The sequence below is a fragment of the Nyctibius grandis genome, chromosome 16, assembly GCF_013368605.1.
Source record: "Nyctibius grandis isolate bNycGra1 chromosome 16, bNycGra1.pri, whole genome shotgun sequence".
In the NCBI taxonomy this organism is placed as follows: Eukaryota; Metazoa; Chordata; class Aves; order Nyctibiiformes; family Nyctibiidae; genus Nyctibius; species Nyctibius grandis.
The window spans coordinates 7,148,508-7,162,657 of record NC_090673.1 but is presented as its reverse complement, the minus strand read 5'-3'; the positions used below and the strand labels follow the sequence as shown (position 1 = coordinate 7,162,657).

The window sequence follows — 14,150 nt, the reverse complement described above, 5'->3', positions numbered from 1 at the left end:
CCGAGAGAGCAGGGCCAGACATGCTGCTGGGGTCTGTCCTGTAGACAGGGTAAACATCCTCCAGAGAAAAAGGCAGAGCTGGTGCTCACCCTGAATCAGGCTCCACTGGCAGCTCCACAGTCTGAACGTTGGCAAATTGAAGGTCCCTCTCAGAGCATTGTACAGCTGCAGTCTTACTTCATGGCTTCATAAAAAGCACAGCTCGCAGGTCACTTGCTTGGACTGAAGCACCTGCAAAGCCTCACCCTGGAGCTTCTCAAGCCCCGTGTCAGTCCCTGGCAGTGTCAGGAACCTCCTCTGTTGCATGGCTGCTGCCTTCCCCATGCACTCACACCCTCTCTTCTGAAGCGGCAGAAGCCCAGGGTGCAAACACAAGCGGTTGCTTCAGTGCAGTCTCTGCACGTGGCACAGTAGCCTCAGCAAACATCTTTTCCTCCTGCCACCACTACCCACTGCTGCTTGGCTTGGGGAAGCTCACAAGTGCCCTCTTCTCACACACTCTGTGTTTTCACTGATGGCTGAAACGTCACGCAAAAACAAAGGAAAGAAGCAAAGATGACTTCTTTTGAGCTTAAAAAGAAGCTTCTTCCATTTTTAGGCAATTATCCCCTTCAGTTTGTACTGATGCAAACCAGTCAGAGTAGCCATGCTGTTTCTGCAATAACCCTGGCAAATTTGGGTCAAGACCTGCTGGGCAGCTCTGGCCCAAGGCCCACCATCTCTGCAGCACCAAGCACACCTTATACTTGCTGGGTTCTTTCCCTCTCTCTTGCTTCCAGAGCCTTTCACACGCAGTTTGCCCAGAGCAGCCAGCCTGCAGCAGGCAGACCAGCGCTGCGTCCTACAGCACCCTGCAGCGACCGCCCCAGCACTCCAGCAGCAGTAGCTGCCCTCCAAATAGCCCAATCGAGCAAAGTAGAAACTGCCTGACAAAAAAGTACCAGGAAAAAACCCAACACAGCTCCCTTCCTTTCCTCAGCAAAGGATCCTTGTGTCTCCATCCCATCTCACCACGATGCATCACTGCTTCCCCAGACAGGAGGAAGTTTCTCAAACGCTCTGCTTGCTGTCATTTTATATTTCACTGCCCCATGCCCTGGGTATCTTTTTCCTCTCACAGTTCCGGTACATGGAGATAAATCTAAAGCAGTATCTCAGTGTGGGGCCTCTGACACCTAAGCTGGGAGAAGGGGACTCTGGGAATGTCCAAAACTTCTTATCCCATGAGCTCTGGTGAAACTCTGAGTGATTTCTTCTATGTTTTGCTCTCTGCGGCCTTTTTACACTTCCCTTTCACAACATTTCAATCCTTTTCCCTGTCTGTCTTCTAAGTCTGTCCCAAGGAACACCCACTCCTACACTAAAACCACACCACAGACAAGATGGAAAGTCTTTGGAAGGTACCAGAAAGCTACGAGAGTCAGCAAGGACTCTGGCAACAGCCTTGCAGTCAGAATGAACGCTGAACATGGGCGAGTGCTCTTCTTGGGAGCCTTCCCAGACCTTCAGCCTGCGTGAATAAGCCAGCAATGAACTGAGGCAGGGAGAGAGCAGGAGATGCGTTACCACCTGAGCACCAGCTCCCTTAACAGATCTGTGTCCCACCAGCTGCAGCACAGTCCACCCCTCCCTTTTTTCTAATTCCTCAGAATATCTCAAAGATCAGGAAAAAAAAATGTGAGGAATTCCAAGGGGACAATCCCTGCATCCTCTGCCAGCAACTCATACCCCGTCACCAGGCAGCTTCCCTGTTCCAAAAGGGAAGCAAAGAGAAGAAAAATCCATTTTGCCCTCTTCCCTGCTGTAACCTCACAGAACACGGTCAGAGCACTCTGAGGCAAGCGACAGAGGAGAAAAGGCAAATGTGCCTCCCCAGTCACCTGGAAAAACCTCCTCCAGAAAAACACATCAAAGAGTTGCATAGGGATAGTCATACGATATTTCTGAGCCATGAAGTTCTCAGGCCTCACATCAGGAAGAATCAGAAGTTGTAACCAACAACACATACTCTCCCTCACCTTTTTCTCACTACACGTACACCCTACAGTACCCTGCAAACCTCTTTACCTCCTACCGATGTACCCACTGCCCTAGTGAAGGAAGCAGAGCACGGACAGACTGCAATTTTATTGAAAAGAGAAGGTACACAAAGCCTCACAAATAACTCACTCCTCATTAAAACGCTTGGACATGGCAGCTGGCCCACCCTGCTGATACACAATCCCTCTGTAGGTCTTAATTACCACTCCCCAGTTTCTCAAAGCCATTCTGCTACACACATACACACAAGCTCTCCAGGAGCCATCAGAAATAGATTCTGGGGTGTAAAGGTTACCACCAAAGAACAAGCTCTTTGATCAGCTGTGGAATGTGAAGTAAGAGGTGGGATGCAAAAGCTGTTATACCACCTCCTTCCCTTGGAGTCAAGGGACTCTGAAGATAAAAAAAGTCAAACCAAAATGAGCGATCCTCAGAGAACAGAAGTGCAGCAGAAATTTCTGCAGGAAGGAAAGAGTTGGCTTCCCCATTATTGGACTACTGGGACGAACAAAAGGGAGCCAAATTTTCTACTCACAACATTTTTATAGGACAGCAACCTTCCTACCATGGTTATTTCTAGAGAAATGTTACAGACTGTGTTAAATTATACACTGCAGAATTTCAAAAGATGACTTTAAAAAATGATGATTCTTTTCCCCCCCTCTTCCATAAACATTTAGAGTAATTTCTAGGGAGCTTTTTTATTTCCAAGTCAATACTTAAGGATCCCATAAGGATTGTGGTATATCCATGCGTACCTCTCGTTGCTTGATTATCATCTGCAGCAACTAAATTCGCTTGGACTGAAATACAATCTCAAGCCTAATACACCAAGGGGGCAGTGGGTATGAGAAGGCTTCCCTGGTTAGCTCAGGGATATGTTTCAAGCACAGAGAGGGCTTAAGCACTGGTCTGGGGAGCCCGACAGCAGTGCATCATCCAGGAGTCACATCAGCTCCATTTCCATGTTCTCCTTATCTACAGTCAGAGAGGGGAAGGAGCAACTAGGAGCACCCATAAGGTTGAGTAAAACAACAGCTTTGTAGGTGTTCATCAGAGAGGCTCCTACCCATTGGCTTTGACCAGGGCTCCCCAGGTCTCAGGCACCCGAACAGATCTGCTCTTTCCCCTCATCTCCATCAGAGACTCTCTGGCCTGAATGTGACCACACCGGTACTCTGAGGGTATTACTACGCAAGCAGGAGACAATGCTCCTCCCTGTTGGAAACTGGGGTTGGGAACTGTGGAAAAGGGCTAGCAAAGACTCCAGCTGACAGAAGCAGCTATAAAAATAGCCATGACAAAGGTTTTCTGGGAAGCCTCCTCTGACCAGCTCAGCCTGCCTCTGCACTGTCTGTCCAACCCCTTCCTTCCCTCTGCCTCACAGACGCTTCATCTCAACTGCATTAAACCCCAGCCTTTTTCTACCCTTCCCTTCCTACCACCACGGGTTGTTCTTAGACCAAATATTGTAAGTAATGTGTCACTGGAGTTCCTCATGCCTGAAAAAAATCAAAGAAAACTGCATTACATTGTTTTAAAGCCCTTCCATTCACTAAGTTAGCACAATTCAGCCAAGGACAACTTGAAGGTCATTAGAACAGATCCAAGAAAAAAGGCAGGGACTCATTCAGCTGGCTGTCAAAGACCAGCGTGATTGGGCTTGTCTTTCAGCAAGAGGCATGTCCTGCCCGTAGAGGTTCAAACACACACACTTACAGTTTACATAAAATGATAACATCGCTCTACATTACGTTCTATTTAATAACTTTATCCCCTGCAAAATAGTTCAGTGCTACAGAACAATTTGCTACTTGTTCACACAGGATTTTCTGTGGATTCCACAGGATTTTCTGTAGATTTTGTAGCGGATTTATTGTCTGCAAAATGTTTTCTTTCCTCACAGAGGAGACACGGCCTTGTTACAAGTCAAGTGAGTTTCTCTCATGCTCTCTTGCCCATCAAGTAGAACTCATCAAAAGATGACAGGGACAATATCTGTGCCTAAAAATTAACACATTAGCTAGTACATACTGGTGTCCTCAGAACTAGAGGAGGCAAATCTCATTTTAACCCCTCTTGAAGCAAACCCTGAGAATAAATCCAGAGGTCACCTTTGCCAGCAAAGACAGATTGCTGCACATACACTAAGCACATCAGTTAACACACTATAACTCATGTTTTTTTAATTCCCCAGTGAAAGCAAAACCTAGGAGTGACAAACCAGCGCAGAAGCCTTGTGCAGTGCAGTCATTCACTTCTCAGCTGAAACTTCTTCTAAGGGCATCAGCTCTGACGGTGAATTTTTGACAGGGCACTTGTCCACTAAAACTGAGCTTGTCCCCACAGCCCACCCAGACCTTGAGTCACCAAACTGACTTTTCTCCTCAAGGGCTTCACAGATCTAGAGGGTGACTTCTCCTGCCTCTCTGCTGCTGAGATCTCACGCTAACCCTTTAGATGATAAATAAATGCACTTCTATTCTAAGGCCTATTAATAAATAGGTACATGCACACACACAGACATCAATGTCAATTCTCTTACCTGAGCCGTTTCTACCTTCGGGATGGTTTTGTGAAAGATATTCTCCAAAAGCCCTTGCCGCTCTGCAAATCCAAACATCACAGGAGGCAGCAAAGGAGAGAAAGAAAGAGAGGGGTAATGGTTAAAGGCCAAGAAAAGAAGCAACAGCTCAATATAGTGCTGATTTCCTGCAGCTGCCTTTCCCTTATCTTCAGGTGACACCAATTTAAACATGCTGCAATAGCAGTGGGGGCTTCCTGGTTAACACACCTCAGTTTTCCCCTGGCCAAAGCGGAAAACAGAGTTGGACTACAAGCCCACGACCGTTATAGTCTTTAGCTTCGCTGTTAAAACTGAAAAAAAATTGAAAAACATCTGCATTAAACTTGGCCTTGTTTCTACGCTGCACATGGGAAGTGGATCGCTGTCTCTAACCACCCTAAGCTAAGGCCCTTCTGGCAGCCCAGGGAAGAAGGTATCTCCACCCCGGTTCCAGCCATCACCCCAACCTTCTACTCTGGTTCTGAATGCTCCTATCTGTGAGCTATCACAGCTTAGACATTACTGCTAATACCCATTTCACCTACCTTAACCCTAAGTTCTCAAGTACCAACTATGTCAGTATTTGGATTACTGGACAACCTTATTTCAGAGACCCCCGTAACGCCCGACAAAAGCAGTTCCTGGTTCTCTGATGGAGTCAGGTCCTGTGGATGACTGAGATTTTATTGATATATTTTAAGAATCAACCAGGCAGGGTGAGCTCAACCCTTATCACACATCAAGGCCTACATAACAGAGCAAACCTATGAATATTCCAACAGGGAAAAGCTTTCTGCTTGCAGCCCACACAGGAAAGGAAACCTTGGTCAAGGCGTGCATTCCCTGGTATACAGCAAATACCATCTCCAGTCTCCTATTGCCAGGACACCTGTAACATCCTGCTGCCGTGCTTGTTCTCCTGTACCCAACAGACCTGTGATTCAAGAGAGCTAATACCAGCTTTTCCCCAGCCATCCATTTTCCCAGGTTTGCAGAACAATCTCTCCAAGGTCTGCAGCATCACAGTCAGGCTGATATTTGCCAATGGACAGTCCAGGGTGGAGGCTCACAAACAGCCACCCACCTCCTTGGCAAGCCAAGCCAACAAAACCCAGAAGCCAAGCGCTGTCTCAGCCTGTAAGCACACCAGCAACTCTTGGGGAAGGAGATGAAGACTTGCTGCAACAGGGAAGACTCTCCATGTCAAGGCATCATGTCCACTGTCCTCCTCCTTCAGAGGTGCTCAACCTCAGAACATCCCTCTCCAGTTCAAGCTGCCACAAAGGGCCACACTCATAACAGCCGTTGAATACCTAAGTGCAAAATGGCTTTGACCTCCAAAATAGCCTTCTGCTTTGTTACCTGATGCAGCAGCATATCCCAACCTGGGTAGCCAGGATTTTCCCCCACTGCTTTTATCCACCTCCTCCCAAAGGGGAAAAAATTAACAAACCTACAATGTACCTCCCAGAGCGACTAGAGCTGGAAGGAGTGGGAAGTCCATTTGTCATCCACAGCCAGCAATAGGAGATCGATATGAACGACGAAGAAAGAGTAATTTAATCTCCCTGGGACTAAATTTCAGCACAGCCAAATGCAAAATGCTTTGGAGCAGCGCAGCCAGAGCTGTGCGAGAAGCAAGGTTTAACCTTCTGCGTCATTACAGGCCAACATACAGTGCTGAGGTTTTTTCTGTTTCCAGAGTCTTGCCTGTCTAGTATCAGGCTGTACCTTTAGACACTAGCCTGGGGTGGCAGTTGCCCAAATTGTCTCCCTCAATGCCTAAGCACCCCTAGAGATGGTCACACAGAGGCTCTGTCACATGGCGGGGCTGTACAGTTAGCACGCAATCCCCACTACGAAGAGCAAAGGGATGACTGTCATGGTTCACCCATACAGGAGGACAAGCACCTTATGGATGTTCCTTGCACCCACTACCTTTCTGTCTGGGCAAAAAGCAGGACTTGGTCCTGGGGCAACACACAAAAGTAAAGTTAGGAGCTGGAGTGTGGCAACTTCAGGGACGTGGTAGAGTCACCATCCCTGGAGGTATTAAAAGACGTGTACACGTGGCACTTAGGGGCATGGTTCAGTGGTGGACTTGGCAGTGTTAGGTTTACTGTTGGACTCAATCTTTAAGGTCTTTTCCAACCTAAATGATTCTATGATTCTAACACTCGGCTATGCAGCTGCAAGAGCTCTCCTGAGCTACTCCTGCGCACCATCTTAGAGGTGGTTAAGGCTCAGCCAAAGCCACGGCTGATCTCACATAGCACTGGCAACAGCCCCGCTTTCAGCAGATGGCTGGGCTCCAGACTTCCAAGATCCCTTCCACCAAGACTCCTGAGACTCCAAGGCTTCCCATGGAAATGTCTGTCCTTGCAAGGCATCATCACCACCATTCATAAACAGGGCACTTACACCCTTGGGAAAGACTTTGAAGCTTCTGTGGCGCGTCAGCAGTCACTGCATGTAGAAAAAATAACCATGAGCAAGTTCTCAGGCAAATTATCAGCGAGAGAACAAGGCGATTTACACACAAAGTGCTGAAATATGATGATAAAATTTAGTCTGTAACTAGTTCAAAAGCTCAAAGAGCATGTTCATCTGTCATTCTCTCCACTCATCTCTCTGCCAATGCCCGAAGCTGATCTGTCTGCCTTCAAATCTGAACCAACGCTTCACCCTTAGCTTGCAAACCACAGGCTCACAACTCAGTACCAAGCACTTCCTAAGACCCAAACTGCAAACGGCTAACAAGGAACCAGAGAAAAGCACTGCCACCCTCCATCCCTCCTTGTTCCACGGTGAAAACAGTGTCACTCAGAATAAGAGCCCGAGTTTAGAGGTGCTGCAGTGTCCCTAACCTCACTCTCCTGTTTCCCCAAGCAGATGAGGTAGGAGGGTAAAATCCCAAGCGCCAGAGCTCCCAGAGAACAGGCCATACCCAGACCTGTCCTTGCAGGTCAGAAACACAGCTGAGGAGCACAAAACTAGTACAAAATGTTGTTGCTTGCAGGCTGAACCTGCAGTTCTGTCACTACTGTTCCACTTCCACTGCTCGCAGACGCTGCGGGCGAACCTAAGAGCAAGCGAATGTGGATGCTTGATCACAGTTATCTAGTGACAGCTAATGAGGCAATGATGCCTGCACAGCACAATGTGCAACGGGGGTTTTCCAGCCAATTACACAGCAAACTTCAGACTAATTTTTTTGCCTATTATCTCAGTGGTTCCCTTCTACACTCCTGCTTCCCGAGTGCCACCGGCTTCTCCTTGGCTGTGCCTCAGCTGATCTCCCACAGATGTCTGCGTGTGCCCTTTGCCAAGGGGACTCTGCTGGCCACGCTAACTCCTTATGCCTAGTCTCCCCTTGCCAAGCCTTTTGTGTTCCTTCTCTGCCCTCACTGTGCTCACAGTCACCCCAGTTTACCAGCATCTGCCCGTATCATTAACGTGCCATTTACCCCCTCTCCTTGGCTACCCACTGACTTAATCAAAATAAAGTCAGAGCAAAATCCAAACAGATGGTAGCTGCTCTATTCATCCTATTCTTTTCTGTTTCTTTTGTCAACACGCTGTACTAACACAAGTCACACAATCATACTTTTCTCTCAGCTCAGTTTTGCCTCCGCTATCACAGCCAGCGTAGTTCAAGTCCCATCAAGCCTTCTGATGGCATTGGACAGAAAACCCTTCAACTGGGCTCAGAGCAGAGACACCTCACGATAATTTAACTGTCAAGAGATAAAAAAGGAAACTTGTTTTACATAAACGAGATGAAGTACAAGGTGCCTTACAGATATACAGGCCAATGAGCTATAACCCTGAGTGTATGACGCTGCAAAAGCTGCATACAAATGAGCAGGTAGTACCGAGAGGTAATCAGCTGATGACAAGTTTAGCCCTGACTCATCTAGCGAGAGGTTTTCATTTTAGTGGCAGATCAGACCTGCACGTTACACAGCCAGCACAGCTCGATTTAACAAAAGGACATCAACCAGGGACCACAGCCTTGGTACGCTGCACTGCTGAGTCTAACCAGTAAAGACAAGCCTGCCATTGCCTCAGAGAAAACACCACCATCTTCTCTGGCTTCTTCTCCATCAAAATGACTTAAAGAGTGCGGAGGGTGGTGTGGGGTAGCACAACACAGGCAGCAAAGGCAGTTGCCATTCTGAGGGCATTTCTCAGTACTCACTGTGCATTAGATGTCAAAGCTGGACTTGAGTCTGGAAGAGAAAGTGACTGAGATTTTGCAAAGAAGCACAGAGATACATTTGCTAGAAGGAGGAAAGCCGAAAAATGAGTGAAGAAATGTGTATTGAAACACTCAAGAGATACATGAAAAATCTGAGATAACTCCATTTAGAGCATAGCAGCAAGCTAAGCAAAACCTGGACTATTCAGGAGTATTACATGGAAAAATAAAGAACACCCACCACCTTCTCGTGTTCCTTCAGAAGTAACGCCCAGAGGAACTGCAGCAGGAATCTGTTGTGACAGCCTCTGACAGTGCTGCATCTCAGGAAAACAGGAGAGAAGAGACCTCCTGCATCATCAGGACTTACGTCCTCCTCCAGCAGCAATCCTGCTCTTGTCACTAAGCGGAGAGGGGAATGCCGCCAGCACATCCATAGTTAACAGCTCAACCATTAAAGGCTGTTGACACCTACGTTGTTTAAACCTAACAGTAACAATACCCTGACAAAAATTAGTTTTTTGAAATATCTGTGCAGGGAGATGGTAGCTGGAAAAAAATTATTTTAAATTCTCACTCTCAAGAAAGGGAAACTGGATGTGAGCAATGGATCTTAAAGTCAAAGACCCCATAGTCCTAAAGGAATTTATAGTCACAAAGCTTGGACAGGAGGAGAGAGGACAAAGCAGGAAGAAGTTAAAACAACAAAGTAATCAAAGCATGAGAGAGTTCATAACACTCACAGGAAAATTCACAAGAGGAATCTAGACTCCATGAAGAACCCCAATCTAAGCCAAAAATTGCTCACACAGTGAGAAACCTGGGATAAGGAACACATTCAAGTACCTTGGCGTTTTGTCAGTGCAAGATTTACCCTTTCACAACAACTAACACTTCGTGGCCTTGTTTAAACCCACTGTCTCTAGTCAGTAGAGAGGGAGTGAGACCAAATTCTGACCTCTCTGTGGGGTATCTTGGACCAGACACCAAAGGCCTGAAATTGGGCAAGATAAACCACACGCTCGACTCACATATTTCTTGTGCTAACTATAGCGAGGAGAGATCATTCTGGAACACCCAGCAAAAGCCTCATGTCTGTTTGCTCGCACTTTCACACGCGCCCAAAGAAAAGCTGGAGGCCGCAGTAATACAAAGCAAAGCCCCATCCCCATGGGGCAGGGAGGAGAGCGGGCAGAGAGCTGCCGGCCGGGGGCTCTGCTCCAGCTGGGGCAACAAACTCCTGGCCAAGCAGAAGCAGCCAGGTCTCTCTCTCTTCTCCCGTGCTGGTATTGTTCTGTAGGCGTCAAGGCAGCAAGGACAAAGAGAGCCCATTTCTAACGGCTTTGGTTCACCTATGCCCTTGACAGTGTGCTAAGGAAGCCAAGGAGCGTGTGTCAGACACCACACAGGCCAGGACCCCGACGAGAACCTGCACAAGCCCGACCAGCAGCAGCCCGGGAGCTGTCAGCGGAGGGGCAGCACCAAGGTCATGACTCAAGGACAACTGCGTCATCCCTGCCTTCAGCACTCGTGCCCCAGGAGCTGCAAGGCAAAAAAAGCACACATAGGAAGGAAACACAGTACGACAGCGAGATCTCGCAGACAAGCCCTTCAGATTTGATCACAGTGACAGCACCAAGCCACAGCCACCTCCCGGGTGCCGTACACACGATCAGCACACAGTTCGCTGGTCTCCCAGGGGAAGACAAAACTACAGAGACCAAAGTTGGCAGCACTGTGGATGCTCTCAACAAGGCTAGCACAGAGCAACTATGCCATTATTTTGTAAGAAGCTATTTAGAAGACCTAGCACACAACAAATTGCACAGAGCTTAATTAATTCTCCTGGGACAGGAGACTCCCCTGAGTCGCTCTGCAGAGATTTTAATTTAAGAATCTAGGGAGCCTGCACCTTCTGGTTAGATCACACGACTCACGACAGCAAACAAATGATGCTTCCTACTCAGTAAGACAGTCAAATGCATGCACACACTCCAGCCACGCGCAATAAATATACATCAGCGGCCACTTGGACTTGCAGTGAAGTTCAGAAAATTATTTTTCTCTCTAAAAGAATAAAGTCAGGAGAAATATAAACAGGGCAGAGCTCAGGAGGTGCAGAGAAATAATCCCAGGGCATCTCCTCCTCCAGCACAAGAACAGGATCCCACAGCTGCCTACATGAAACCGCTGGGGATGTGATCATTGTGGCAGTGCTACCTACACAGGTGATCCAAGTCCCCAACCCTCTTGGGAAGGACAGAACAGTCTATCCTGAGAGACTGAGACTCCTCAAGGCCTTTATGTTCCCCAGCCCAAGTCCACTCAGCTAACTTTTCTGGTCAAACCACCATAATTCACACCACCAAGAGAAACCTCTGAGCTCCCACATAACAGTAGCAGCAGCTTGTCAGTAGTTACAGCAGGTATGTAGCAAACTAGAACCCCAGAGACACTTCCTGGACCCTTCAAAGTTGATATTACTTGAGTGACATCTGCTCGTCCTGGTATGGGCTAAAAGGCTGTTGTGTTCAAAACGCAGTAGTCGCTCTCAAACACCCACACTACCATTTGAAACCTTACTGATTACCGAGTATGTTGTTGTGTGACTGGCTGTCTAATCCTACACCCAGAGCCCCATCACAGCAGTTATGGTGCACTTTGTGTCATTTCTGCATACCCACTTGGCTGACATCTGCTGATAAGAATCCCACTTCCCAATCTTTGAACGTCGCTGAAAGCGCTCAGATTTTCCTTACTGGTTATGAACAAGGTGCATCGTAACGTGGGGAAAAGTTCCAGGTTCTGCCCAGACAGCTTTCTCCAGAGGCACTCCAGACTTTGAAGGACGGATTTCTTTACAACACAAACAGACAGCAATACAGAGACATCTTTGCATCTCTTCACTTCAAGCCATAAGACTATCTTTCCTCCCGGCACAGCAGAGATGCCGTAATGCTGAGTTACAGTCACACAGAGGTGACTGAGATCTCTCAGCAGCACAGATCGAGTCCTACACATGACTCCAGGTTATTCTAATGCAATTTTGTCTAACACAAAGGAGATGTTATATAATGCAGCTGAAAAGTTTATTTCTTCCCATTTTTTTCAGCAGCAAAGAGCTAGTCTAGATGTAGCAGAGATGCTGACAGACCTACCCCTTTACACAACCGTGCTGTAGGAGCAGCTAAAAAGCTGCGCCAATGCCCCCAAACAGTCACCAGATGATTGCCGTGACACTTGCACTGCAGCGTGGGAGGAGGGTCGTTCCCACCTCTCTGGGCAAAGGGCACTGTAGCAAAAGCTCATCTTTTTAAACCTAAGTACAATCAAGCAGCAAATACATTTTCTAGGATCTCCCATGTTTGATATTAAAAGGACAGGCACCAGACAGTAAGTGAAATTCTACGCTGTAGGACAAGCAATACAAAAACAGCAACAATATGAACCCAAATCTTTTAACTGGCCAATGTAGCGGCTTAGGACCCTGCTGGAGAGGGCAGTGTGGTGGGTCCAGATTCTCATGCAATAGGTTTTCCATTCAAAGAAGCGAGACCCCCTTGAAGAAAGCTGCTGACTTTGCCCTCGGACATGCAGACGGCATTTCAGCTGATGAGAAACCACCGACCGAACTGACCGCGCTCCCAATTCCTGAAGATTAGAAAGATCCAGCCCTGACAAACCCACTTCTGACCTGCTCCTTGCCAACCCAGCAAATAAAACCTGCGGATGATGTTAGTTGGGCTGGCAACAAGACGTGGGGACACCTTTGGAGACAAACCACCCCTCCAAAGGCTGAGGGTCTGCTGTGTGCGGGGGGAGCACGTACCCTGCAAGCGGGCGGCTGCTTTTGGGGGGCACCGCAGCAGCCCGTGGGTGCAAACCGGGGTCCCTCCGGAGCCCCGGCGAGCGCACCCTGCCCCGATGGCCCCGCACAGGTGGACGTGCCACCGCCGCTCCGGCCCCGGGGGACAAGACCCGGGGTCGTGCCCGCAGCCGGCGCCTGGGCTCGCCCTGAGGGGCTCGGGGCCTTCCCCCCCGCTCGGCGCCCCAACCCGGCCGGGGGCGGGCAGGGTCCCCGGCACCGCGGGGCTCCCCGAGGCGCCGCCGGCGGGGCCCCGCTCCCCCGGCACCCACCTCACTTTGGCCGCTACCGACGACATGGCCTCGTTCCTCAGCGTCTTCCTTTTGGACACGGCTGTGCCCATATTCGCGCGGGGGGGAGCCGCCGGGGGAGCGCTCATCGCACGACCCCGCGGCTGCCCATGCCGCGGCGGGGCCGGGTGCCGGGGCGCGCCGCCGCCGCCCCTCGCTGCCGCGCTCCCTCAGCGCCCCGCCATGCCGCCGCGCCCCCCGCCCCGCCCCGCCGCGCTGCCCCCGGCGAGTGCGGAGCTCCGCCGCCGCCGCTGCCTCCTCATTGACTGCGGCAGGAGGGAGGGCCCGGCCGCCGCCCACCGCCCAGGAAGCGCCGCTATATTTGGCCGGCGGCTCCCTCCTCCGCCCCCCGCCTCCTCCCGGCTGACATCATGGCGGGCTGGGCGGGAGGGGGGCGCCGGCCCCGCCTGAGGGGCCGCGGGAGGCGGTTGCCTCGGCCCAGCGACCCCGGGGAAGGGCGGTTGTCCCCCCGCGGCGCAGCCCCGGTCCTGCCCTGCTCGGGCCGTGCCCGCACCTGAGGTGAATGTCCCGCCGCCTGCCCACAGACACGGCCGGTGGCAAGGGGAGGCCCCGCTCCCGCCGGGCTCCCGTCAGGGAAGACACCTGCCACCTGCAAAAAAAAGCAGTAATTTTGATACAAAGCCATAGCCTGCCTTTGATGGAGCCGGTGCAAGGTTTATTTTCTGCAGCTGGGCACTCTGTGACAGCTGGGGTGGTGGGTGGCTGCACCGGGGTCCCACTGCTCACGGGCTGGACACGGTCACAAAGGTCAGGCTGAGGCGTCAGGGTTCGAACATGACGTCTCTGAAGGATTGACACAAATGCCCGTTCTCCTCCACTGCCCTTGCCTCCTCAGCCCCCCACCATTGTCCCAGAGCAGGTCCCAGGGTGACACAGAAGTTCCCAAAGGCGACCAGAGGCAGCAGAGCCTTGAGGCAGAGCCAGGTGTCCAGAGAACTCCTCGTCCCCAGTGTCACCTGCCAGAGCAAATACCTTCTTCGGGGCCATTGAATGCTTGAAAACAGGCACAAGGAGCTGATCGGCTGCTTGATGAGCCAAGCCTCAGGGGATTTTTGATTCATAGACTCACAGAACTGCTTGGGTTGGAAGGGACCTTCAAAGATCACCCAAGTCCAACCCCCCACCATGTGCAGGGACATCTTGCACTAGATGAGATTGCTTCAAGCT

At 50.1% G+C, this 14,150-nt stretch overlaps 1 protein-coding gene across 4 annotated transcripts in view; it reads right to left on the bottom strand.

Annotated features, from left to right (window-relative positions):
• The window catches only part of NSMF (NMDA receptor synaptonuclear signaling and neuronal migration factor), a 46,451-nt gene extending 33,374 nt beyond the window's left edge, over window positions 1–13,077 (bottom strand). For all 4 annotated transcript variants that reach the window (XM_068413842.1, XM_068413844.1, XM_068413843.1 and 1 more), the window contains exons 1-2: window positions 12,945–13,077; window positions 4,586–4,647 (exon numbers count right to left, since the gene is read on the bottom strand). In XM_068413842.1, the coding sequence (XP_068269943.1) occupies window positions 4,586–4,647; window positions 12,945–13,051 (169 nt within the window). In that variant the 5' untranslated portion in view covers window positions 13,052–13,077. The remainder of the gene's footprint in view (window positions 1–4,585; window positions 4,648–12,944) is intronic.
• Window positions 13,078–14,150: the final 1,073 nt, after the last annotated feature.